The 26,636-nt window shown below is 55.0% G+C and overlaps 1 protein-coding gene and 1 long non-coding RNA gene across 4 annotated transcripts; one reads left to right on the top strand and one right to left on the bottom strand.

The window, feature by feature from the left end:
• Positions 1-217: 217 nt before the first annotated feature.
• On the bottom strand, positions 218-5,379 carry LOC119536255. Of its 2 annotated transcripts, none has more exons than XR_005217375.1 (4): positions 5,068-5,379; positions 3,795-4,041; positions 3,547-3,631; positions 218-346 (listed from the first exon to the last, which is right to left on the bottom strand). It is a non-coding gene; the product is annotated as an uncharacterized LOC119536255 (long non-coding RNA). The 2 variants fall into 2 exon arrangements; XR_005217374.1 differs by lacking the exon at positions 218-346 and adding an exon at positions 2,984-3,023.
• MS4A15 (membrane spanning 4-domains A15) lies at positions 2,974-11,452 on the top strand. Of its 2 annotated transcripts, none has more exons than XM_037838969.1 (6): positions 2,974-3,235; positions 5,499-5,621; positions 8,040-8,096; positions 9,687-9,779; positions 10,062-10,175; positions 11,057-11,452. In XM_037838969.1, the coding sequence occupies exons 1-6, from the start codon at positions 3,011-3,013 to the stop codon at positions 11,171-11,173; spliced, it is 729 nt and encodes a 242-aa protein (XP_037694897.1). In that variant the 5' UTR covers positions 2,974-3,010; the 3' UTR covers positions 11,174-11,452. The 2 variants fall into 2 exon arrangements, with proteins under 2 accessions (XP_037694897.1, XP_037694898.1); XM_037838970.1 differs by having other exon boundaries at positions 8,040-8,110.
• Positions 11,453-26,636: the final 15,184 nt, after the last annotated feature.

Below are 26,636 nucleotides of genomic sequence, written 5' to 3'. Positions count from 1 at the left end.
AGTATCTTGTGCTGATAACTAAATTATCAGCTATGTATTTCCTTCCACTCACATTTATTTAGCCAAAACCAGTCTTAAAGTTCCAGGCCACACCGAACTTTAAGGTGCCCAGAATGTGGGAGCTGGAAACAAAGGGCAAATAGCCCAGTCGCCCCCCACCACCACCACCACCCCCACCCCAACTGCCATTGGCAGCAGTAATCAGGGGACAAATGCAGGCTTTGGCGATGGGCAGATTTGGACTTGAATCCCGGCTCTGAGGCACCTTGACCAACTCCCTTCTCTGCTCTGAGCCTCAGTTGTCTCATCTGTGAGGTAAAACTTCAGGAATGATCACAGGATCAGCCTGAGGACAAGAAATAACATTTCTGAAGTGCCTAGAAAAGCGTGGGTGCTCAGAAAATGTGTGTTGTAAGCTCTTATTAATCTGGCACCCGGCACAGAAGCAGTGTGGGGCTCAATCACGGAGAATTGGTCCAGAAAGTTCCAGAAAGGCAAGTGAGGTGGTAGGATCACTATATTGCTGTGAAACCCTAACCTTCAAAGTGCACCCCAACCTGTTGAGGGCACTTTGCCAATTTCTGAGGACTGTCTTACCCATTTGTTTCATTTGACTCTCACGATAAACCTCGAAGGCTGAAGAAACAACCCTCACGATCCTGGTTTTATAGAACCATAGACTGGCTGTGGGCTGTTGCGTGTCTTGCCCAAAATCACAAAGCAAATAATCAAGGCAAGCCAGAGTGAAAGCAGTACGCAGAATTGATTAGGCATCTTCTATGGGGCAGGCAGTGCTCTACACCAGGGGTCAGTAACCTACCACCCACAGGCCAAATGCAGCCAGGCCCTGGGTTCTGTAAATAAAGTTCTATTGGAACAGCGACACCCAGCCGGGCAGGTGTTGTCTGTGGCTGCTTGTGCCCCAGGTTGGCAGATTTGAGGAGCTGTGCCTGGGTTTCTGGGGACCACAAAGCCTAGAATACTTACTCTCTAACCCTTTATAGGAAACTGCCAGCCCTGTTCTAAGCCATTTCCGTGTCTACAAATGACCATCTCATTGTGGGTTCCTGCAAGTGAGAGCCCCAGCAGAATCTGTGCTCCACAGGGAAGTGGTTGCCCAAGTCCCACGGAGCTCCACCGCTGGTATCTCTTGTGGGTCACGGCCTTCGTGTCCCGGGGTTACCGTCACAAAGAGCCATGCATGGGTGGCTTGAGAGAACAGAGAGTTACTGTCTCCCAGTTCTGGAGGCTGGGAGTCCAAGATCTGTGGAGGAAGCCCTGCTTGCGTCTTCCTGGCTTCTGCTGGTGTGCCAGCGATCCTTGGCCCACAATCTCTGCCTTGGTCATCATGGGTCCTACTCCACTGTTCTGTGTGTCCAATTCTCCCTTCTTATAAGGACACCAGTCATATCAGATTAGGGCCCACCCCACTCCAGTTTGGCGCTGTCTTAACTAAAACATCTTTGAAGATCCCGTTTCCAAATAGGATCACATTCCCAGGGCAGGATAGAGAACTGGGACATATCTATTGGGGATACACAATTTCATTCGTAACAGACACACACACACACACACACACACACACACACACACACACACAGGCTGCAGAGGGCCCCGTTAGTAAGCCCTTCAATATATCAAATGACTTCCACCATCCCCTAATTGCCAGCAGCCCCTCAGGGATGGCGGGCAGCTCAACCATCTCCGGCAGGCGACCCCAGATACTGAAAAACTTCGTTAACAGCCCATGTGCCCGCTTCCTGCTGCTTCTCTGTAGCAGGTCCAACATGGTCCCTCGAACACTTTGTCAACTGCTATAGGTCAGACCCATCACAAAACAAATGGCACAGAGGTTCAGCAGGGGACACACACGTACAGGACACATTCACCCAAAACAGCAAGCAGAGCCCTCCGAGGCTGAGAGCCTTCGCAGCGCGGCAGACAGTCTGCAGGAGGGCACGGTGCCGGCTCTCTCCCACTGTGCATGTACACAGCTCCCAGAGCCCTAGAGCAAATGCACACTAACCTCTCACTGTAAGTGACGGGTTTGTATGTATCCTATTTCAGGCAAAGAGTGTGATAACAAATCACACTGTTAGGGGTGGTATTCTATCAGGTTTGTGTTTTATTTCAATCTAATTCTCACCAAACCCTATGAGATCGATGTCAGTGTGACTATCACCACTGCACAGGTAAGGAAACTGAGGCAGGCGGAGGTGACCATCTGGCCCCACATCACACAGGAAAAGCAGGGAAATGGTATTCGAATCCTGGCTTCCAGCTCCAGAGCCATGCATTGAACACTTTGCCAGCTAATGCCAACAAGAAGAAGGACTGTTTTTAATGTCCTTGTATAATCCTGCATGATTCACCACTCTCAGCTGCTGTTTCCTAGTAAACACATCTCCTGGCAACTGGGTAATAGTGGTTTTCCAGAAAGTATTTACCCAAAACACACATCAAGTTTCCATAACTCATGCCTATCTCGGCTACATTAATGGCCATTCTCGATTGGCCACAGAGTAACCTTCCCACAGAAGCAAATTACCCAGGGGAATTATTTACAAAACTCAGCCACAGGCTGAGAGGCAAGAAATGGCAGATGAGTTTTGATCTTCTACTCAGACTCTCACTAGCTGTGTGTCCTTGGGAAAGTACTTGCCCTCTCTGGGGAAAGGCGGAGATTTAAATAGATGTTCCTTCTGAAGGTCCCATGCACCTGTGACTTAGCACAGAGATTAAGAGCCTGACCTCTGGGGTCTGAGAGACTGGAAGTCAAGTCTTGACCTTGCCCCATCTAGTAGTCCCTGAACTCAGACAAACCTTCATTTCTCGACTCTGACCTTCTTCATCTCCCATCAGAGATATCAGCGCCGTCCTCACGGGGCTGCAGGGAGCAGGTGTAGGTGAGCATGTCGTTTCTAAACTAAAAGCCTTTGTGCAAATGTGTAATCACGGTTGTTATTCTTATTATCTCCCGAGCCTTGCTTTCCCAGGCTCTCAGAGTACCATGTCCGCGGAGCCTGCCAGCAATGGGGTGTTCGTCGTCATCCCCTCGGGGAACGCCAGCAGCCTCCGACCCCCTCCAGCCATTCTGCACACCTCCATGTGCCAGCCTCCGGGGATTATGCAGTTCGAGGAGCCTCCGCTGGGGGCGCAGACACCCAGGACCACCCAGCCACCCGACCTGCGGCCCGTGGAGGCATTCCTGACGGGGGAGCCCAAGGCTTTAGGGGTAAGAACAGCCTCTCTGCACCCCCTGAGGCCTGGGCACTGAACGGGTAGTGAGCACCCCAGCCCTGGGGTATTCAAGCACACCTTGGAGAGGGGAGTGGTCAGTCCACAAATACTCAGTGAGGGCTTGAGGGCTGAGCCGGGCACCAGACAAATAAGGACCCCAGAGAGCTCCTCACAGGAAACCAGTAAACAAATGACTAAGGCGGGGGGTGGACAGAAAGGTCTCGGGGGGGGGGGGGTGACATTTGACCTAAAACTTGGATCTGGGGCCACAGCCAGCCAAGGGAAGATCTAGGGGGTAGGGCCTACCTGGTAGAGGGAACAGTAGATGCAAAGACCCTGAGGCAGGAACGAGCATGGCTTGTCCAAGGAGAGAGGGAGAAGGATGCCGTAGCTGAAACGTAACAAGCAAAGGAAGGAGGGAGTTAAGGTGAAGCAGAAGTGGTAGGCTAGGGGTGGCTCACATAGGGCTGACAGCCTCACGCAAGGGATCTTTTCCAGTGTCAGGTGGCCTTGGACATCGGTCTCTGAGAGAGAGGGGAAAACTTTATACTCACATACACATAAATCTAGTGTGTTCAGCTTGTCCCGAGACTCCAGTTCCATCAAGTGGAAGATGAAAACATAGCCTAAGCACATGGTGGTGATGATGATGATGACGATGATGACGACGACAATGACAATGATGACAGCTCCCGTTCATTGAGCGCCTCTGGAAGGTGCTATGTACTGCACCAAGGGGCTTCGGTGCATTATCTTGTGAGATCCTCACCACCACCCTGTGAGGCAGGGACCACAATTCCCCTAGGACACATTAGGAAATGGAGGTTTGACGAGGCTAAGTCACTTGCCCAAAGGCCACACAGCTGCTAAGTGGCATCCCACAGGCTAGTCTGGTCCTGCTCTCCAAGTTCTGTGTTCAACCCCACTGTTCTGCAGCATCCAGGGCCTCTGGATGGAACATTCTGGGTTTAAGATTCCACACTAAAGGCTGCACCATGTCTACCAGTGCACAAAGGGGCTGGAGATGGTGAACAAAGGCAGGTCATCAATGATGAGAATCCTGGAACCTTGGAGCAGAGCCTGGGAACCAATGAACCCCTCCAAGAATCAGAGGAGATACAAATTCCTGAATATCATCAAAAGTAGAAAATATAAATAGGTGCTACTGGATGTCACCCCGTGAGGTGAACACAGCTTTGGAGTTAGCTAGCCTGCCACTTCATAGCTGGGTGACCTTGGGCAAGTTACTTGACATCTCTGAACCTTGGTTTCCCCCCTAATTAGGATACTAATCTGTACCTCTGAATGTCAGGATTGAATGAGATCATGTCTATAAAACACCCAGCACAGTACCTAGCATAGACAGGCACTGGACAAGTGGCAGCTGGTGTTTTATGAGGTGTAATTGCCATAGCCACGGTGGGCTGGAGGCAGGGGGAAACCTGCAGGGATGGAGAACATTGGCAACTGGGATGCCAAACAACATAAGGAAGGGGAAAAAATGGAAGCCAAGCCTCTGGAGAGAGAGAGAAGATTCAAGGGCTCGTGCCTATAAATACCCAAATTCTTGGTGCTCCTTCTAAATAAAGACTGTATGTAGCCCACATGTCCCCAGAAACACGATTCCAGTTGTTCAGACTCAGAGCTGCCCATGAATGGGCCACACTGATTTGTGGGTGGTGAGCACCTGTCCCTGAAATCAGTCGCTAGGTACACGCCAAGGAACAGGAAACAGCCACTGAATCGGGCAGACGCTGGCACTGGGGGCCTTCGATGCCCCTTTCCATTCAGTTCTGGAATTCACTAGTTTACCAAAATGCAACTTACCAGAAGCCAGTATGTTCCACCCTCCTTCTGGGAATGGATCCGTGGTCTGCTGGAAAACAGACCTTCCATAAAACAAAACAAAACCAAAAACCCAAAGCGGAGATTGCAGCTCGGCGCCAGGCAGCCCCAGCCCACCCCGGCAGGGGTCAGTGAGACAATGCAATGGGGAAGAGGTTCAGGGAGAAGGCGTCCACTGCAGGCTGCAGGCGGATGGCGAGGGAAGAGGAGGGGCATTCGGTGCAGGGGAGGTGGGGGGCATTTAGATTCGGCCCATGGAGACCCTGCATGCACACAGCAGGCCGCAACCCCCGCGGGTCGCTGCCGGGAAGTGGGGGGTGGACCCGGGGCTGTGGCGCGCGCTCCTCCGGGCTCCGGCAGGGGGCGCCGTGGAGGCCGCGGGGCCGGGCTGAGCATCCGCGCTCCCGCCGCAGACGGTGCAGATCCTCATCGGCCTCATCCACCTGGGCTTCGGCAGCGTGCTGCTCCTCGTGCGCCGCGGCCACCTGGGGATGCTCTTCATCGAGGGCGGCGTCCCCTTCTGGGGCGGAGCCTGCGTGAGTGCGGGGCTGGGTGGGGGGGTGGAGGTGGGAGGGGGCGGGGACAGGGACCCAGGCCCCTCTGAGCCCACCCCCACCACATTCCTGGGCCCTAGGTGGGGACCCGAACGCCCCTGCAAGAATCTGAGCCTGAACCGAACTCCTAACCCGAACCCTCATCGTAAGCCTAAGCCCGACCCGGCTCCTGAGTAAGGAAAACTTCCAGCAAAGAGCCTGGGACAGAGGAGGCTGCCAAGAGGGCCAGGGGTGAGATCAACCCGGTTGTTACCAGACCCGAAGCCTCGCCCCTCAGCCAACACCCCAGCCTGCAGAAACCCTACTGCTCCCTTCCGTGGGTCCCACACCCACCGGGAGCCCCGTCGTTGGGATTCTCACCTGTTCCCAAGCCCGATGGGGTCTGAATCCCAGCTCCACCGACGATCGCCCTGTGTCCCTTAGGCACGTCACTGCATCTGGGGCCTCAGCTCCCTCGTCTAGAAACGGGGTTCACAGTTCGGGTCCTGCCTGACCCATAGTTTGCCAACAAAATCAAAAGAGATGATGCATGTGGGAGCTACTGACAAGCAGTAAAATTCTGCCCCAAATGCTGAGTGTTATTTGAGAGAGAGGGTCAGAGATTTGCATGAGTGGGCTCTCCAGAACCAGGCTTGCTGGCTTCTCCAAGGACACCAGGATGTCCTTCCCTTTCCCCAGGCTGCCTCCAGCAAGGGCTCAAAACCCCCAAAAGTGGGACCCAGACAAACCAGAGGAGCTGACACGACAGCGGGAGCCGTGCTCTGGCTCTGGCTCTGGCTCAGACAGGCTCTGGCTCTTCAAATAGTCCCTGGTGACCTGGAGATGGAGGAAAATCTAGGAGAGCCAGGAAGGAAGAACCAGGGAGGGAAGCCAAGGTGTCACTTTCTTCTCTGAACTCCCTCCTACCCGGCGTTATCACAAAATATGTCCACTAAAGAGGTCAGAAACGTCTTGGAAGGAAAAATCCTGTTGTGCTCCCACATTTAATAATTCCATTGGACCTTCATGAGGCTACCATTTGGTAACCTCTGAAAGTATAAGTTATTATATGCATTTTTCTAGGAAGAGGACTCATAACTTTTGTCAAATGCTCAAAGGAGTCCCTAAGTTAAAAATAATGATAATAATTGATTGTCAGCACAGGGTCAGTAATCCTTGCTGCAGTGTTTTACAAACCGCTCAGTTGAAAAGTTCCAAAATCCCAGAAAGGGAGGATAAGTGGATGCAGAAGAAACAGCCAGGACAGCTGGAATCTCGTTCCAGCATCACCTCCTTCTCTCTGTGATGCTGGGCAATCACTGCCTCTCTCTGGAGCTTGGCTTCTTTGTCCATCAAACAGAAACGCCTGCCGCCAGTCTTGCGTGCTGCACTGGAATTCCAGCTGCTAGCTTGACATCTCCAGTTGATGTCAAAGAGGCAACTCTTCATGTATCAAAACTAAACTCTTAATTCCTACCCTCTTCCAACCCTATTTCTTCCCACCTGTTTCCCCATCTCAGCCAATGGCACCTCCATCCATCCAAATGCTAAAGCTGAAAAATATCTGAAGTCATCCCAGGCTCTTTTCTTGCCTCACTCCCACGTCCAACCCACCAGCAGGTCCCATCAGCCCCACTGCCAAAGCAGAGCCTGAATTTCCCACTTATCCTCACTTCACTGCCACCACCCTGTGATCCCAGGACCAGGCCACCACCCCAGACCGGCCTCTCCACAGCGTCTGTCCCACATGTTCCCTCCAGCAGGGCAGCTCAGGCCCAGAAGTGGTACATGCCCCTCCACTGTGTCCCATCAACTAAGCAAGTCACGAGGCCAGCCCAAGTTCCCTGTGCCAGGCGACCATGCCAGCACCTGGGCATCAGGATGCAGGTTCCCACCCACCCCAGATCACCCTGTGCCCTGCATCTTCTCATTTGCATCTCAGCTCTGAGGCCTTTCCTGACCCCAGACCTCAAGTAGCCCCCAGGGACACCTTACCACTCATGGCAGCTCCTATTGCCACCCCCTGTACTTTCCTTGTTTGTTAATTTGACAAGTGTTTGTCTTCCCCAATTAGGATATAAGCCCAATGACAGCAGGGAGCTTGTCTTGTCATATTCGACTCTATGTGTGTGGCACATAACTGCTGCTCAGTCAGTGTTTGATGAGTGAATGTTTGAAGGGACAGTGGATTCCCAGGGAGACTGATGATACCATGTGAGTGAGAACAGGGGCCCCCAGTAGCGAAGGGACGCCCTTACAAAGAGAGTTCAAGGGGTGCAGCCAGGATGTAGAGAGGGTGACAGAGGTGGATGGTCTGCTGCCCTCTCCCAGGTGCCCCCAGCCTCCTGACAGAGCCCAGGCATGGCGGGCCCCCTCAGTGTCCAGGCAGAAGACTCACTTGCTCCCCTCTTTGCCACACAGTTCATCATCTCCGGGTCCCTCTCTGTGGCAGCCGAGAGGAACCACAGCAGCTGCCTGGTGAGTCTGAACAGGTGGGCCACTGGCGGGGGCTGGATCGTTGCTGGATTCGCTCCCCTCTGCCCCGCCCAGTCGCCCACTCCTGCAGCCCGTCGGACAAGCATCTCCAGGGGGCTCCTAAGAGCCAGGCTCAGGGGGAAACCCAGACACAGACTCCTGCCCCACAGGAGAGAAGGAGCAAAGATACGTTGGTCAAACTACTAATGCAGGCTAGAAAGTGGGGGTCCACGGTGAAGAGCCCATGATTGATCAGAGAGAAGAATGAGGCACTAGGGCCTCCTGCAAGAGGAAGCGGTTAAGCTGAGCCTTGGTGGGTGGGGAGAATCTAGAAACACAGAGGGAAAAGCACAAGGCCGTCACGAAGGCAAGCACAGGCAGGCTTGCTCTGGGAAGCCACGTGTGGCTGCATTTGACCAGGGCAAAGACCTGGGGAGGGAAAAATAAAAGGAATTTGGTAGAAAGGTGAGCTAGGGTGGGATGGCAGAGGGCTCTGACACCTCTGCTGGCGACAGGGAGGTGATCGAGGCTTTTGAACTGGAGAGTGTCGAGCACCTTACCAGGCTCCGAGCTCATGGTCACATGGTCAGAGCTCCGAGCACATGGTCAAGGTCAAAGCATCTACATTCTGGTGTCTGGTAAAACACTCAGAAATGAGCTGACAAATAAGGAAGTTGACACAGCCTGAGGATTTAAGCAGGGAACTGCTTGTCCTGTTTCCATTCGTGAGTGCTGGCCCAGGTGCTGGGTAGAGATGGGGTTGGAGAGGGGCGGGACTAAACCTAATGCCCCCCTAGGCTGGAAACTGCAGACACCTGGCTTATTGTCCCTTGGGTTTGTAGCACCTCACCCAGTGCCTGCTGCAAAGTGCACAATAAAAGTTCACTGAATTAACGAATCAATTCAGTAGATTCTGTGACACTGCTCTGGACTCAGTGACCTCTCTCTGTCATAAAAAAAGAAAACAGAGTCAGGGAACCTGAGTGGGCCCAGCAGTCCCCAGCCCACCCAAGAATGGGTCCGCTTTAAGGCTGGGGCAGTTTAACCGGAAGACTCCGGCTACTGGGTCACAAGAACGTCAGGTTCTGACTGCACAGGGAGGGATCCACTGGCCCCACGTGCTCTATGGACCCTGAAGTCCTAGCCCACCCCACCCCCAGGGCCCTCAGTGGAGGACACCCCCTCTCCCCAACTGCACCTGCAGGTTGCTCAGCCTCTGAGCATGCAAGGCAAGGTGGGGGGACACAAAGCAACAGTTGGGGGGAGAGAAGAAGCCTGATGCAGACCCCTCACCCAGAGAGGCCGTGTAGGAGACACAGAGCCCATCTCCCCACAGCCCCCCAGGATGATGACAGAAGGTGAGGGAAGCAGCAGGAGCCATCCCCCTGGGGTCCCGGGGCAGGGGCAGGGGTGAAGAGAGCAGTCAGCAAGAGCACGGCCATGCTCGGGCCAGGGCTGCCACCGCTCCTTGGCCAGGGGAGGGAGGGCTGCTGGCTCCGCAGCGCCGGGCAGGGGGAGCTGTGGGCGCTTGTCCTTTCTCTTCATGTCACCTCTTCCCCCACTCCTTCCCCTCCTGCCTCTCTCCCTCCGCAGGTCAGGTGCAGCCTGGGGACCAATATTCTCAGCGCCATGGCAGCCTTTGTGGGGACAGCCATTCTGCTCATGGATTTTGGTGTCACTAACTGGGTATGTGTCAGACGCCCCCCAGGGTGGGGAAACTTGGAGAATGACAGTGTCCTAGAGCAAGGAGGGAGGCCCAGGGGTCCTGGGTTAGGACCCCATAGGTGCATTGACCCTGTGACCCTACCCCGGGTGTGGGGGGGACAGAGAGGCAGCCTGGTGGGATGAGGAGGGGGCCACAGCACTGGGGAGGAGGCACTGGCTCCAGGTACCGCTCTGCCACTTTGGGCAAGCTACTTCTATTCTAGAACTCTGGGCTTGCCCCGACGGTGAGTTTCTGGTCCCCAGGATGTGGGCAGGGGCTATCTGGCCGTGCTCACCATCTTCACCATCCTGGAGTTCTTCATCGCAGTCATTGCCACCCACTTTGGGTGCCAAGCCACCCGCGCCCAAGCCGACACAGTGAGTGCTCCCACCCCCACAGCGCCCCAGCCTCAGGCTTCCCGTCCCACTGGAGGGGGAGGTTGTCTGCCTCGGGCCTACTCCCTTCTTCTCTCTGGGAAGCAACTTGGAGAGACTGCGCTGCAACGAGCTCCCCACTCCCCCCACATCAGGGGAAGGGGTCTTGGCTGATTAATGAATGTGGACTATTCTCCTTGCGGCCACAGGGGGCGCCAGCACCAATGGAAGTGGCCACTCCTGACCGTTGCATTGAGACCCTTGATGCAGAAGAGGAGAAGGCCTGGGTGCAGGGGATGAGGGGGTGGGGGGAAGTGCTGTGCACAGACGAGTGGGACCCTCAACAATAGGACCATGAGCGAGATGGGGACAGTGAAGATGGAAAGGGGGTGGAGAAGGGCATGGGGCGGGAGACCTGGGTGGAACAAAGGCTGCCTGGGGCCAGAAAATGCAGGCGGTGGGGTGGGGTGTGCTGCTGAGGGGGTGGCTTTGTGCAGAAGAGGGTGGGAGGGTGAGAGGCAATGGGGTGTGTAGAGCTGGGTTCAGGGAACTCCATCACGTTTGTTGAATATGAAGGTGGGAAACCAGGAGGACGGCTGGAGGCAGGGAGGCCAGCGAGGCCAAGTCAAGGGTCCAGAGGTAACAAAGCTCTGCACGAGGGCAGGGCAGTCCAGAGAGAAAGAACACCAGACCCTTCGCTCCTAGAGAAACGGGTCTTTGGTCTGTTTGCTCACCTCCATACTCCAACTCAACCTACTCAAGACTTGCTAAATTCATGACTAGGGTGCTGTTCTCGGAATGCCCACAGGGGGGCACCATCGTCACACCCCCCTGAGGCTCCAGAGCCCTCTAGGGCTTTCACCGGGTTTTATTTTGCTTTGCAGCCTGTGATTTTCCTGCCAAACGCCTTCAGCGCAGACTTCAACATCCCCAGCCCGGCAGCCTCTCCGCCCCCTGCCTATGACAATATAGCATATATGCCCAAGGAGTCATCTGAGTAGAAGAGCATCACTCCCGCTGGGTGGGAGCTCCCAGCCCCACCCCGGTAAATCGGGGGGGGGGGGGCAGCCTTTCCAGCTGTCCTGTCTCCCCCCACCACATTCACACATGTTGTGGCAACAGGTGACATCTGTCCCACACATTTCCCCCCGTGGTTTCTTTCCTAAAGGACTGTACAGTGATGTTGAAGTTGTGTTTTCTTCTCTTCCCTGAACCCTGCACCCTCCCAGGGGAACCCCTTTTGTGCTGCTTTGCATTTCTCTGGTCTGCTCATCTGGGGCAAGGTGGCAGGGCGGGGGGGGGGGGGGGGGGGGGGGGGGGGGCAGGAGAACACTTGCCTCCTGGGGAGACTCTTTGGGAAGGTCATTTAAGCTCAGTGAGGCCAGAATCCCCCAAAAGTGACAGGACTTAGCCATGCGTGCTGAGTCAGACCGTGGCATTATCCTGGGGTACAGAGGTCAGGCCCAGGTCACAGGCAGGGCTGCGGGGGGGTGACCTCAGAGCTCCCCGCCCCCAGGCTAGCTCTGGCCTTTGCCCTCGGCTGTCACATCTTTGGGCCTCAGGTTTCCCACCCAGAAACTAGAACTTTGAACCAGATGACACATAAGGGCCTCCGGGCCCCATGGGCACCTGGGGTTGGCGGGAGGAAGAGGCCGTGGTACATCAAGGACAGGCTCCCACTTCACTGGGCTCCCCAGCTGAAGTCTGAGGCAGGTGTTTTCCCTTCCTGGGGAAAACCTCATTTTCCTTCCCTGTAAAATGGAGTCGGTTTGCCTCCAGCCCTGCCACCTCCCAGGGTTGAGGACGGTGCAGGGGAGGGTGAAGCCAGCCCTCCCTCCCTAGGGGGGGGCTTGGCACCTCCCTGTGCCTTTCAGTGCCCCCCCTCCACCACCACAACCATTAGGGGGTCAAAGCTGCCCCCCTGGGCTGGGTGGCAGGAGACCCCTTCAGCCCTGTATTCACAGGCCTGGTGATGGCTTGTTTTTTCCACACTGCAGAGGGAAATAAAGAGTATGGCCTAAATTTTGAGCTGGTCTCATTGAAGTGACTTTTTCTTTTTAACCTCCGGGGCTTCTAAGGCCATCCCATGCCTAGCAGAGGACCTGGGAAACTGTCCCACTGTCATAGACAAAGGACACCCAGGGTGCTGGGTGCTGGACTTTGTGTGGCCTGATCATTTCCCTTAGTCTGTCCCCACCTCAGCCCAAACAAGCAGGCCTGAGTATCCCCACTCCACAGCTAAGGACACTGAAGGTTAAATCACATGCCCGAGGCGGCCGAGACAGGAAGAGGTAAGGCTGGGATCTGCTCCCAGCTCCATCTGACGTCAGTCTGAGCTCTTAGCACATGGGTTCCCATAGTCCTTCCAAAGTGCTTTCCACCAACCCCTTTCCCTCCCTCCTTCTGTTTCTTCCTTCTGAAGACTGGGACAGGGTTGTGTTCCTCAACACTCCCACTTCTTCACCTAACAAACTCCTACTCCCTCCTCAAGACCCATTCCAATGCTGCCCCCTCTGTGAGGTCTCCCCGTTCGCTCTGCAGAATTAGTCCCTTGCTCCTCTATGCTGCCAAAGCACTTGGAGCTATTTTTTTTTAATTGTGAACTTTAACATATATACCTAACAACGATAACTTTCGAAGTACGATTTCGCAAGTAGTTAGAGAGCAAATTTCAAAGAATATCATGGGTCACCGTTCCACCACTTCAGCCATTTCCATTCTTGTAAAATATAACACACATGCAGAAAGGTGTCAACTCTTGATGTACAGGTCAACAAGCAGTTATATAGGTAATTTCAAAAATTGTTATGGGTTACAGATGCACAGTCTCACTCCCTTCCCTATTATGCAATACAAGGTATGTACAGAAAGGGGAAGACCTTCAAGGCACAATTCAACAAGCAGCTGTAGAGCGAATCCCAAAGGATGCCATAGGCTTCAGTTCCACCATGTCATTTACCTCCCCAGCCATTCCAACACCCCAGCACCCCTCCAAAATATATTTATATAAAGTTTCAGTATTCATAGACCTTTGTTAAATCTTATCTTGTTTCTTGCTACCTCTTCCTCTCAATCTCTTTCTCCATCTTCAGGGGTGTCTAGGCAGTGGCACCATAACTTGTTCATATTGAAAGGGGGTCTTGCAGCCATTTTTACATTGCCATGGAGGCTGTAATTAGCCCCTGCACACACGCACATGATAGCCCGTGCACACACACTTCAGGAGGCTGTAATTAGCCCCTGCACACATGCACATGATCTCACGTGCAGACACACTTCAGGAGGCTGTAATTAGCCCCTGCACACATGCACATGATCTCACGTGCACACACACTTCAGGCGGCTGTAATTAGCCCCTGCACACATGCACATGATCTCACGTGCACACACACTTCAGGAGGCTGTAATTAGCCCCTGCACACATGCACATGATCTCACGTGCACACACACTTCAGGAGGCTGTAATTAGCCCCTGCACACATGCACATGATCTCACGTGCACACACACTTCAGGAGGCTGTAATTAGCCCCTGCAAACACGCACGATAGCATGTGCACACACACTCCAGGAGACTGTAATTAGTCCCTGCACACACACACATGATAGCACATGCACACACTTCAGGAGGCTGTAATTAGCCCCTGCACACACACACACATGATCTCACGTGCACACACACTTCAGGAGGCTGTAATTAGCCCCTGCACACATGCACATGATAGCACGTGCACACACACTTCAGGAGGCTGTAATTAGCCCCTGCACACATGCACATGATAGCATGTGCACACACACTTCAGGAGGCTGTAATTAGCCCCTGCACACACACACATGATCTCACGTGCACACACACTTCAGGAGGCTGTAATTAGCCCCTGCATGCACGCACATGACAGCACGTGCACACACACTTCAGGAGGCTGTAATTAGCCCCTGCACACATGCACATGATAGCACGTGCACACACAATTCAGGAGAGGGGCCTAGGTTCTGAGAACTTAGAGTTTAACATTTAAGACCATAGAGCATAGAGCTAGGGGAAATGTGTGTGAGGGTTTAAGACCAGTTTTCCTGCCACCCATAGAGATTAGAGACAACTCTGAACTGAGGGGAGGACGTGGAAGGATTGAGGAAGGAACGGTGAAGGAGGAAGAGAGAATTTAGCCTCAGACTGGGATTAACTGCCCTCTGGGCTTTTGTGACCAAATCCCTCAGGAGGTGTGGGGGCCAAAAGCCACAGGTCAGTTAGGAGGAATTAGAGACTGAGATGCTTCCTCACATCCCAGGCTATAGCCCGAGGAGACTGCAGGGCCCCTGGAGATGTTCCTTGTCGAGACAGCATGGAGCCAGAGGACTGTGCATGCTGACACACAGCTGCGGGTGACTGAGCTTGTACCTCGGCTTGCCGGGCCTGGGCCAGGGGACCTGATCACCCCCTGGGGAGGGTAGTAGGTACGGGCGTGAGTGCCCTCTGCAGCCCCCCCGAGCCTGGGAAGCGAGGTCAAGGCAGCTCCCTTTTCCTCACCCAAAATGCCACTGGCAGGGGAGGCTTGCCGGAGGAAACCGCCTTTCTCCCAACTGCCCTTTCCCCACTTCCTTATCTTACCCACTCACTCCCTGGTGCCAAGGCCACTCCTGCCACCGCCAGCGCACATGCACCGTGGCCAGAACAACCCCCGCCCCGCTGCAACGGCTCCTGCGTCCTCTCAGAACCAATCCTAGCCCCTATCCCTCCAGTATTGCCATTTAAGGCTGCTTCACCTCCTTTCCAGCCCTGCCCTTCTTACCAGCCTATATAACCTGTAATCACCCCTGAATAAATCTCTTTGGCGCATACTCCTACTGGATGAAGAGTGTCTTGTCCTTATCGCCGCCCTCCTCACCTTGCACGCCTCCCGCCGAGGACCCGGCCAAGTCCTCCGCCTCGCCCTCGCCTCCGGGAAAGAGCCCCCGCCGCCGGTACCCTTTAAGCAGCCCCGAGAGCTGAGGGCTCAGCTACCGGCCGCCCCTCCCCCTAGAAGCAGTAACCGCGACCGCAACTGGTGCCCCGTGTGAGGAGGTGTCTCCACACAACAGTTTGGCAGGTCGCCGCCTCTCCCCCTAGAAGTAGTAACCGCGACCGCAGCCCGCTCGCCCGGACGTCTCTCCAGCTTCCCGTTTCCTCGCCTGCAAGGTAAGGGCCGCCTCTCCTTCGCCGCTTCCGGAGCCGTGGGAGGTTCACTGCTCCGAAGCCGCTCCTCCCTTCCCCCACGCTCTCTTCGTCCTCTTGTATGCGCACTTCTATGACCCCCGTTCCTCCTAACGCTCTCCCTCTTCCCCTCCATTACTTTGCTGTGGTTCTTTGTATCTTTGTTTCCTCATTTGGCGCCGTGTGCCTCTTTGCAACCGCCCCCCCCCCCGACTGCTCCCGTTGCCAAAGTGCGGGATACTGATCACGTGCTTCGACTTGGCGGGCCTGGGCTGGGGGACCTGATCAGCCCCTGGGGAGGGTGGTGGGCACGGGCGACAGCGCCCTCCACTGCCCCCCAGGCCTGAGAAAGTGAGGCCGGAGGCAGGCCCCATTTCCTCACCCAAAATACCACCGTTAGGGGAGGCTTGCCGGAGGGAACCGCCTTTTCCCCACCCCCTTATCTTGCCCGGACACTCCCCGTTGCCAGTGCAACTCCCATCACCACCAGTGCGCATACACCGTTGCCAGAGCAACTCCCGCCCCTTTTCAAACAACCTCCGTGCCCTCTTAGAACCAATCCTAACCTCCGCACCCTCTCAGAACCAATCCTAGCCTTTATCCCCTCAGCATTGGCTTGTAACAACCCCCGCCCTCTATGCCAGCCTATATAACCTGTGCTCACCCCTAATAAATGCTCTTGGTTTTACCCCCCTGAATAAAGCCCCCCCCTTTTGTTCTACCCCTACTGGAGGAAGACTGTCTTGTCTTTCCCTTCTTGCCGCCCTCCACACCTTGCACGCCTCCGCCGGGGACCGGGCCCAGTCCCCCGCCTCGCCCTCGCCTCCGGGAAAGAGCCCCCGCCGCCGGTACCCTCCGAGCAACGCCGAGAGCCAAGGGTTCAGCAACCGGCCGCCCCCCCCCCCAGATAAATCAACTGCGACCGCAACTGGCGCCCAACGTGGGGCACCTGCAATTCGACGTCCTCTCCACGCAGAGGTCCCGTGAAGCCATTCGCTCGCCCGGACGCCTCTCCAGCTCTCCTTTTCCTCGCCTGCAAGGTAAGGGCCGCCTCTCCCTCGCCGCTCCCGGAGCTGCTTCTCCCTCGCCGCTCCGGAGCCGCTCCTCCCTTCCCCACTACCCATTCTTCCGTCTGCCTCTCGTCCTTTTCTTCTATAACCCCCATTCCTCCTAACGCTCTCCCTCTTCCCCTCCATTACCTTACTGTAGTCCTTTGTGTCTTTGTTTCTTTGTTTGGCACCGTGTGCCTCTTTGCAACCGCCCCCCCAGACTGCTCCAAAATGGCGAACTTCCTCCTTCTTCTTCTACTGAGGGGAGGAAGTGCTCTAGTGATGACGTCAGCCCTAAGCTGGGCCGGAAACCGCATGCGCTTTACCCCGCCCTTTCACAGGGCGGAGCTAGTCCGCCATCTTACGCCTTAGGCCCCGCCCTTTCACAGGGCGGAGCTAGTCCACCATCTTATGCCTTAGACCCCGCCCTTCCACAGGGCGGGGCTGGTCCGCCATCTTGTGCCTTGGACCCCGCCCTTCCACAGGGCGGGGCTGGTCCGCCATCTTGTGTCTTGGCCACGCCTACCACGCCGCCATCTTGCGACGCTTGGGGCCTCCCACTTTCACCTCCCCCTTCGACAGGCTCCCCCTCGGAGCCGCTGCCGTCAGCTGCCGCCGCTCCTCCCACCCTGCCGACTAACAACCCCTGGCTGCCTTCTACACCTCAAGGCAACCCTTGGGGCAACGCTCCCCCTGCCCCCACTCCCGCGCCAGGCCCTCTGCAAGCGCGTCCTCCTTTCTCTCGTGCTTTTCGCTGCTTTCCTCTTAACCCTATCCCCACCCCACAGAAACCGTACGACTGGTATCCCATTGACTTAGATACTATCAAGCAGCTTCGCAAGGCCGTCAAGGAGGACGGGTTAGGTAGCCCATACGCTTCCCAAATACTGCAGGATCTCGCCATAAACTATTGCCTCCCCCAAGACTGGGCCTCGCTTGCCCGTTCAATTTTTAACCCCGGTCAGTTTGTTGACTGGCGTGCTCACTTCCAGGCAGAAGCAGCTAAGCAAAGTGAGCAAGACGCAGCCATTGGAGTCTATCATCCCCCCGAAGCCTATTTGGGCACGGGAGCGTTTCTGAATGCGTCTGCTTATATTAATGCTCCTGCTACCTTCTGGACTGTCCTCAGAGGCATCGCCTTATGCGCGTTTGCCAACTGCTCTGCCCGTCGACCTGACAACTTTACCAGGCTCCTTCAGGAGCCAAACGAACCTTTCGCCACTTTCGTTTCCAGGGTTGAAGAAGCCTGTGCTAGGAAAGTTACCAACCCCCAAGCCCAGCTAGCTCTCACCCGGGAACTTATTCTAGAAGGCGCTAATCCCCCCTGTAAGCAAGCCATTCTCCCCTTGCGGGAAAAAACACTTAATAATTGGGTTCTCGCCTGCAGCGCCTTTGATCCAGCTGCCGCGTCCTTAGCCCAGGCTGTCTCTGGCGCTGTCACTGCCGCCTTAGCCGCCACCACCGGTTGCTTTAAGTGCGGGCGGAGCGGTCATTTTGCCCGGGAGTGCCCCAATGCGGAGGTCAAACGCCCGCCTTACATGCAGCGCAATGGGCGCCCTCCTCCCACTCCCTGCCCCCGCTGCCAGCGTGGCTATCACTGGGCGCGCGATTGCAAGAGCAGGCCCAGAGATCTTAGCAGGGATAGCTTAAAAAACGTCTATTATCCATGGTGCCCTGACGGCAGTCAGCGCCAGGGCACTGAGCACGCTTTAAACTCCAAGCGGGGCAAGCCTCAGCCCCGCCCCTAAGAGGCAGCTTGCCGGCCAGTTCTAATAAAATTAATCATTTCACCGGCAGCAAAGCGCTTCTCTGGACAGTCCCTATCACTCCGGAAAAGCCTACTCGTAAGTTAAGAATAGAGGGACAATGGTACACGGGCACGCTTGATTCAGGGGCAGAAGTCTCTTGCATGCCCGCTCAGTATGCCACCTTGTGCATGGTTCTCGATGGTCCCTCGGTAGTGGGAGCCACCGGTACCTCTACTTCTCTTCAGGCCATGAGACCCATTAAGTGGGAAGATGAAGAGGGCCACTCAGGCACCTTCCGCCCGTTATTTCTACACACCATAGACCAAATTTTATGGGGCCGTGATATCCTTGCCGCTTTTGGGGCAGTGCTTACCGCGCAGCCCCCCCAATAATGTGCGCCACTGCTCGTTTAACACCTCCAACGCCTGTTCCTCTGCAGTGGGATACCGAGGAACCTATATGGGTGGAGCAGTGGCCCCTTCCCACGCATAAATTAGTAGCACTCCAAGCCCTTGTCCAGGAACAGTTGGACGCTGGCCACATAGAGCCTTCTACTAGTCCCTATAATTCGCCAGTGTTTGTTATTCATAAAAAGGCCACAGGGAAATTTAGGCTCCTCAATGATCTGCGGGAAATCAATAAGCATATTCTTCCCATGGGTTCCCCACAGCCTGGCCTCCCCCATCCGGTGGCCATCCCAGCCCACTATCATGTAGCCACCATTGACATCAAAGACTGTTTCTTTTCCATCCCGCTACATGAGCGAGACCGCCCGCGCTTTGCCTTTACAGTCCCCGTCCCCAATCACGCGGGCGCGGCTAGTAAGTATCAATGAAAAGTCCTCCCTCAAGGGATGCGTAACAGTCCGGCCATCTGCCAAATGTATGTTAACCACGCAGTGGCCCCCCTGCGAAAGCGGGCCATGCTCATCCATTACATGGATGACATCTTGGTGGCCTCTGAGGACGCCGAGGCACTTCCTCTAATCCTTAAAGACCTCACCACTAATTTAGCTGACCTCGGCCTTACGATTCAGCCCGATAAAGTTCAAATTGTGCCACCATTAGCCTTCTTAAGGTTTAGTATTGATAAGACTATTACCCCGTCCGCTCCCCAGCTGGACATACCGGATCAGGTCACTATCACTAAGCTTCAACAGCTCTGCGGTCAGATCAATTGGCTCCGCTCTGCGTTGCCAATCACCACCGCGCAGCTCCAACCACTTTTTATGCTGCTGAGTGTCCCAGAAGCCCCGCCGCTAGCAATCTCTCGGCGCATTAAGCTCACCCAAGAGGCAAAGGAAGCCGTTGCCGCTATTAACAAGGCACTTGCTGCCTGTTGTCTTAACAGGTTTAGCACTAAAGAGGGTAATTTTATAGCACTCATCCTTCCTACACCCGGCACGCCCATGGGCTGCCTGTGGCAGGAAGGCCCTCTGCTTTGGGTGCACCCTGCTAAGAGCCGGCTTAGGAAAATTTGCCCCGTAGTGCGGCTCTGGATCAGCCTAGCTTCAGATCTAGTCACCCTGGCTGTTCATGTATTCGGAGAGCCGCCAGAAAAAATTGTTTGGCCCCTAGACACAGGCCAAACCCGCCTGCTTATACGTGACAACCCGGACATGCAAATCCTCTTGGAAGGATTTCATGGGGAATTCAGCTGCCACTATCCTAGCCATCGGCTGTTACAGGGACTCGCCAAGCTTCCCTTCCGCAGCCCCTTCCATCCTTTCCCCTCCTCTGCACCCATCCCGGGTGCCACTACCGTCTTCACTGACGCCTCCAAAACCCGTTTTGCCTTCCTCTCTTATTCTCAGGACCTCCCGGAACCCCGCCTATTCAGTTATGTCAACCTTCATTCAGTTCAAGTGGGGGAAATTCTGGCGGTGTCATACGCGCTAAACGTCCACTGCAACCACCCAGTAAACATTTTCACAGACAGCCTATACACGTATCAGGTCTGCCGAGTCCTCGCATTTTCCACCTTTTTCCCCGGGAACTCGGCCATCGATAAAGCACTTTCTGACCTCAGAAGCATCTTAGAGTATAGACAGGATCCTTGGTTCGTTAGCCACATTCGTAGTCACTCAGGCCTTCCGGGGCCCTTGGCTAATGGTAACAGTATAGTAGACCAAGCGGTCTCAGCTCAAAATATCCAAGCTATGCTAACCCACACGGCAGCCCCTCCAGGGGATGCTGTTAACCAGGCCAAGTTATTGCATTCCAGGTTTCACTTTTCGGCTACGTCGTTACATCATTTATGTGGCCTCCCCCTAGACACCTGTAAACATCTTGTCCGCAATTGCGCAACTTGTGCGCCCTTTGCGCCGCTTGGCCCCCTGCAACCTCAGGGAGTCAACCCACGAGGCCTAAAACCCAATTCTAGATGGCAAATGGACGTAACTCACGTTCCGTCCTTTGGGCGCCTCAAATATGTGCATGTAATAATTGACACCTTCTCGGCCATGTGTTATGCAGTCCCCCTCGCCGGGGAAACGGCCAAACACTGTATCAAGGCCCTAAGACAGGGAATTCTCTTCATGGGAGTCCCCTGGGACCTAAAAACGGACAATGGGCCTGCCTATCGCAGTGCCTCCTTTGCGGCCTTTCTTCAGTTATATAACATCACCCATCATTTCGGCATCCCCTATAATCCACAGGGGCAAGCCGTTGTGGAAGCAGTCCATCGCCGCTTAAAAACACAAATTGAAAAAGAAAGGGCTATGCTCCCCCAGGCAACTCCAGGGGACCTTATCATAGCAGCCCTTATTCACCTTAATCTACTCACATTCAATAAGGAAGGGCTTTCGCCCCTACATAAACATTGGGGGCCCTCGTATAGGCCCACCCAGGCCCCAATGGTTTACTGGAAGGACCCAGAGAATAATGCCTGGAAGGGTCCCTCCCCACTCCTCGCCCAGGGGCGCGGGTTTGCTTGTGTTTTCCCAGATGATGCAGCACAACCAATCTGGATCCCAGGAAGGGCAATCCGGCCCGCCACCAGCAACCACGCGTCTAACGAGACGAGAACGCCGTCGTCTCCGCAACCTGGTCTACCAGATGACAACAGTACACCTGGGCCTGGACTCCAGTCCGAGTGAATTCCTCCAACTCCAATCTTACCTCCTCTTGTTGGCTTTGCCTCTCCACTTCCTCCCCCCTGTATGAGCCAGTTGCCTCCAACCTCTCTTTTTCAGAAAACACAGAGGACAGCCCCTTGGAATGCAATTGGAATACCTCTGCCGTCCCCCTAACCTTTCATTCAGTCTCCTTTACAGGAAAGTGCATCCGTCCTCGCTCAAGCAACTCTCTCAGCCTCACAGCTTGTGCCAACTACTCCTCTCCCAGCAGCTCTGCCAAGTTTCTTATTCCTCACAACTCCTCCCAATGGCTGTGCTCCTCTACAGGACTTACCCCCTGCCTTAATGTGCAAACCCTCAATACCACTAATGAAACTTGCCTCCTAATTGTCCTTATCCCTAGGGTCTTATACCACAGCGAGAAAGATTTCTTCCTCCGCCTGGAAAGAACTGCAGATCCCGCCCTTCTGCAAAAGCGAGAGCCCATCACCGCCCTCACGATTGCCTCCCTCCTAGGTCTTGCAGGCGCTGGCACCGGAATCGCTGCATTAGCCAGTCAAGACTCCGCTCTAACTCACCTCCGGGCGGCTGTTGACGAGGACATTCGTCACCTACAAGACGCTATTTCCCATCTTAAAAATTCTGTCAATTCCCTCTCTGAGGTAGTGCTCCAAAACCGCCGGGGTCTCGACCTTCTCCTCCTCAAAGAAGGAGGCCTCTGCGCCGCTCTAGGAGAAGAGTGCTGTGTATATGCCAATTCCACAGGTCTCGCCGAGGACAGCCTAAAGAAGGTCCGAGAGGAACTGGAACAACGTAGAAGAGACCGTGAAGCCACCAGTTATTGGTCCCATATCTTTACCCCCCTCCTCCCTTACCTCCTCCCTCTCCTCGGCCCCTTACTAATGATCATTCTAGCTCTCACTTTAGGACCCTGCATTATCCGCAGAATCGTCCAACTTGTAAGAAAACAAACAGATGCTATTTTTTCCTCGTTCGTGCAAATCCAGTACCAGCAACTCGCCACCTCTAACGCTCCCTACTCCGAGATAACAACCAACCCTCCGCAACCTCACCGCCACCGGTCAACCCGCCGACCGCGAGGCCCTTCTCGATCGCCTGAACATCACACCAACCTCGAGCTCCAGTTTATCTGAACCTCCAACTTTAAACCTCCCATCCTCGTCCATCCCGCAAGCAACAAGGCTCCTGTCGAGCACCCGGGTGCCACACCAACGCTGAGCTCCAGCCTTGCTGAGCTACCGTCAACCCTTTTTCCCCTCCCCAACCTTCCCCTTCCCTCATCCTTTGGCGGACCTCTCCGGTAAGCTTCTTCCTTTAATTAGAAAAAAGGGGGAAATGCGGGATACTGATCACGTGCTTCGACTTGGCGGGCCTGGGCTGGGGGACCTGATCAGCCCCTGGGGAGGGTGGTGGGCACGGGCGACAGCGCCCTCCACTGCCCCCCAGGCCTGAGAAAGTGAGGCCGGAGGCAGGCCCCATTTCCTCACCCAAAATACCACCGTTAGGGGAGGCTTGCCGGAGGGAACCGCCTTTTCCCCACCCCCTTATCTTGCCCGGACACTCCCCGTTGCCAGTGCAACTCCCATCACCACCAGTGCGCATACACCGTTGCCAGAGCAACTCCCGCCCCTTTTCAAACAACCTCCGTGCCCTCTTAGAACCAATCCTAACCTCCGCACCCTCTCAGAACCAATCCTAGCCTTTATCCCCTCAGCATTGGCTTGTAACAACCCCCACCCTCTATGCCAGCCTATATAACCTGTGCTCACCCCTAATAAACGCTCTTGGTTTTACCCCCCTGAATAAAGCCCCCCCCTTTTGTTCTACCCCTACTGGAGGAAGACTGTCTTGTCTTTCCCTTCTTGCCGCCCTCCACACCTTGCACGCCTCCGCCGGGGACCGGGCCCAGTCCCCCGCCTCGCCCTCGCCTCCGGGAAAGAGCCCCCGCCGCCGGTACCCTCCGAGCAACGCCGAGAGCCAAGGGTTCAGCAACCGGCCGCCCCCCCCCCAGATAAATCAACTGCGACCGCACCAAAGGGCACTGCTTTCCGCTCTCGCCATCTCCTTCGGCCTCAAGGCCACGGTTTATCTCATTCTCTCTGCTCGGTAAACAACCCCCCCCTCCTCCCCCCTCAGCTATGGGTAATCGTCTGTCTACGTGCCAGGCACCTCAAGTTCGTGCTCTAGCGGGTCTCCTAGACACACATCGCTACAAAGTGTCTGTTCGGCAGCTGCAAGTATACTGGGACCTCCTGCTGCCCTTTAACCCATGGCTCACCACTTGCCATCTTTGGGACCCTGTTACTTATGATCGTCTTATTGATCAAGTCACTAACGCCATGGAACATGAGAGCAAGCGCTTCCCTCCCGGCTTGCTCCCCACCTTGATAACCATCCGCTCCTGCCTTCAAGGCTCCCTCCCCCCTGATCGAGGCCCCGTTAAATCCAAGGAGGCCCTATCAACCCAGTCAACAGATTCAGATAGCGATACTAATTCAAATCATGACTCGGACACGGAGTCCTTAGTCGAGCAGATTAACAACGCGCTCGAGGTGACTCCCAAAAAGCAAAATAACACTGCGCCACGCCAAGATGGCGAACTTCCTCCTTCTTCTTCCATCGAGGGGAGGAAATGCTCCGGCGATGACATCAGCCCTAAGCTGGGCCGGAAACCGCATACGCTTTACCCCGCCCTTCCACAGGGCGGAGCTAGTCCGTCATCTTGTGCCTTGAACCCCGCCCTTTCACAGGCCGGGGCTGATCCACCATCTTGTGTCTTAGCCACGCCCACCGCGCCGCCATCTTGCGACGCTTGGGGCCTCCCACTCCCGCCTCCCCCTTCGGCGGGCTCCCCCTCGGAGCCGCTACCGGCAGCTGCCGCCGCTCCTTCCACCCTGCCGACTAACAACCCCTGGCTGCCTTCTACACCTCAAGGCAACCCTTGGGGCAATGCTCCCCCTACCCCCACTCCCGCGCCAAGCCCTCTTCAAGCGCGTCCTCCTTTCTCTCGTGCTTTTCGCTGCTTTCCTCTTAACCTTGCCCCCACCCCACAGAAACCGTATGACTGGTATCCCATTGACTCAGATACTATCAAGCAGCTTCGCAGGGCCGTCAAGGAGGACGGGTTAGGTAGCCCATACGCTTCCCAAATACTGCAGGATCTCGGCATGGACTATTGCATCCCCCAAGACTGGGCCTCGCTTGCCCGTTCCATTCTTAACCCCGGTCAGTTTGTTGACTGGCGTGCTCACTTCCAGACAGAAGCAGCTCAGCAAAGTGAGCAAGACGCAGCCCTGGGAGTCTATCATCCCCCTGAAGCCTATTTGGGCACTGGAGCATTTCTAGATGCGTCTGCTTATATTAATGTCCCTGCCACCTTCTGGACTGTCCTCAGAGGCATCGCCTTACGCGCGTTTGCCAATTGCTCTGCCTGTCGGCCTAATAAATTCACCAAGCTCTTCCAGGAGCCGAGTAAGCCTTTCGCCACCTTTGTCTCCAGAGTCGAAGAAACCTGCGCTCAAAAGGTAAGTGATCCCCAGGCCCAATATTACATGTGCCCATCCTCAAATCCTGGCAAATCGTACTGTAATTCCCCCAACGAGTACTACTGTGCATACTGGGGGTGTGAAACACTAACCACTAATTGGAAGCCTCCTGTTCCTGATCATTACCTTACCCTAAAGTGGGCCCCTACAGGGTGCAAACTCCCTACTGTTAACTGGCTTGGCCAAGAAAGTAAGGGATCCTGCACACATCTTAATCTTACAGTGCAGCTCCCCACTAATCCCTCCTGGTTACTCAGTCAAACTTGGGGCTTCAGAATCTATGAGAAAGGAGCCAACCGAAAATCACTTATTCTAATAAAAAAGAAGGCTGTAAGCCAACCATACCAAAATACTGCTTTAAAAACACCCTCTGGCATAGGTCCCAATAAAGTCATTAACCCCCTTTTTCCACAGCTCTCCAGCCGCACCTCAGCTCCAACCAGCCGCACCTCAGCTACAAACAACGCATCGCCAACCCCACCACCCCAGCTTCCTCTGCCCCCTTCTCGTTATTCCTCTCCCCTCCTCAGCCTCATCCAAGCCGCCTTTGCCTCAGTAAACTCCTCCAACCCCAATTTTACCTCATCCTGCTGGCTCTGCCTCTCCACCTCTTCCTCACTGTACGAGCCCGTTGCCTCCAACCTCTCCTTTTCAGAAAGCACAGAAAACAACCCCTTGGAATGCAATTGGAATACCTCTGCCGTCCCCCTAACCTTTCATTCAGTCTCCTATACGGGAAAGTGCGTCCGCCCTCGCTCCAGTAACTCTCCCGACCTCACTGCCTGTGCCAGCTACTCATCTCCCAGCAGCTCGGCAAAATTTCTCATTCCTCATAACTCCTCCCAATGGCTCTGCTCCTCTACAGGACTTACCCCCTGTCTCAGCACGAATATCATCAGTGAATATAAAAAAACTTGCCTCCTAATTGTCCTTATCCCTAGGGTCTTATACCACAGCGAAGAAGACTTCTTCCTCCGTCTGGAAAAAACTGCAGCTCCTGCCCTTCTGCAAAAGCGAGAGCCCATCACCGTCCTCACAATTGCCTCCCTCCTAGGTCTTGCCGGCACTAGCACCGGAATCACTGCACTAGCCAGTCAAGACTCCGCCCTAACTCACCTCAAGGCGGCTGTTGACGAAGACATTCATCACTTACAAAACGCTATTTACCATCTAAAAAATTCTGTCAATTCCCTCTCTGAGGTAGTGCTCCAAAACCGCCGAGGTCTTGACCTTCTCCTCCTCAAAGAAGGAGGCCTCTGCGCCGCCCTAGGAGAAGAGTGCTGTGTTTATGCCAATTCCACAGGTCTCGTCGAGGACAGCCTGAAAAGGGTCCGAGAGGGACTGGAAAAGCGTAAAAGAGATCGTAAAGCCACCAGTTATTGGTCCAGTTTTTTCACTCCCATCCTCCCATACATCCTTCCTTTTCTTGGCCCCTTATTAATAATTATTCTAGCTCTCCTCTTAGGACCCTGCCTCATCCGCAAAATTGTCCAGCTTATAAGAAAACAAACTGCGGGTGACTGAGCTTGTACCTCGGCTTGCCAGGCCTGGGCCAGGGGACCTGATCACCCCCTGGGGAGGGTAGTAGGTACGGGCGTGAGTGCCCTCTGCAGCCCCCCGAGCCTGGGGAGCGAGGTCAAGGCAGCTCCCTTTTCCTCACCCAAAATGCCACTGGCAGGGGAGGCTTGCCGGAGGAAACCGCCTTTCTCCCAACTGCCCTTTCCCCACTTCCTTATCTTACCCACTCACTCCCTGGTGCCAAGGCCACTCCTGCCACCGCCAGCGCACATGCACCGTGGCCAGAACAACCCCCGCCCCGCTGCAACGGCTCCGGCT

Source organism: Choloepus didactylus, chromosome 6 (assembly GCF_015220235.1).
Source record: "Choloepus didactylus isolate mChoDid1 chromosome 6, mChoDid1.pri, whole genome shotgun sequence".
Lineage (NCBI taxonomy): Eukaryota > Metazoa > Chordata > Mammalia > Pilosa > Megalonychidae > Choloepus > Choloepus didactylus.
Note: the sequence above shows the minus strand (reverse complement) of the source record. Positions and strands in the feature narration are given on the sequence as shown.

Bases quoted from the DNA above. Each gene is read 5' to 3' on its own strand.
- MS4A15 (XM_037838969.1), top strand. From the start codon at position 3,011: ATGTCCGCGGAGCCTGCCAGCAATGGGGTGTTCGTCGTCATCCCCTCG. The intron at 8,097-9,686 runs GTGAGTCTGAAC...CTCCCTCCGCAG, and splicing joins GGAACCACAGCAGCTGCCTG to GTCAGGTGCAGCCTGGGGAC. The intron at 10,176-11,056 runs GTGAGTGCTCCC...TTTGCTTTGCAG, and splicing joins CCCGCGCCCAAGCCGACACA to CCTGTGATTTTCCTGCCAAA.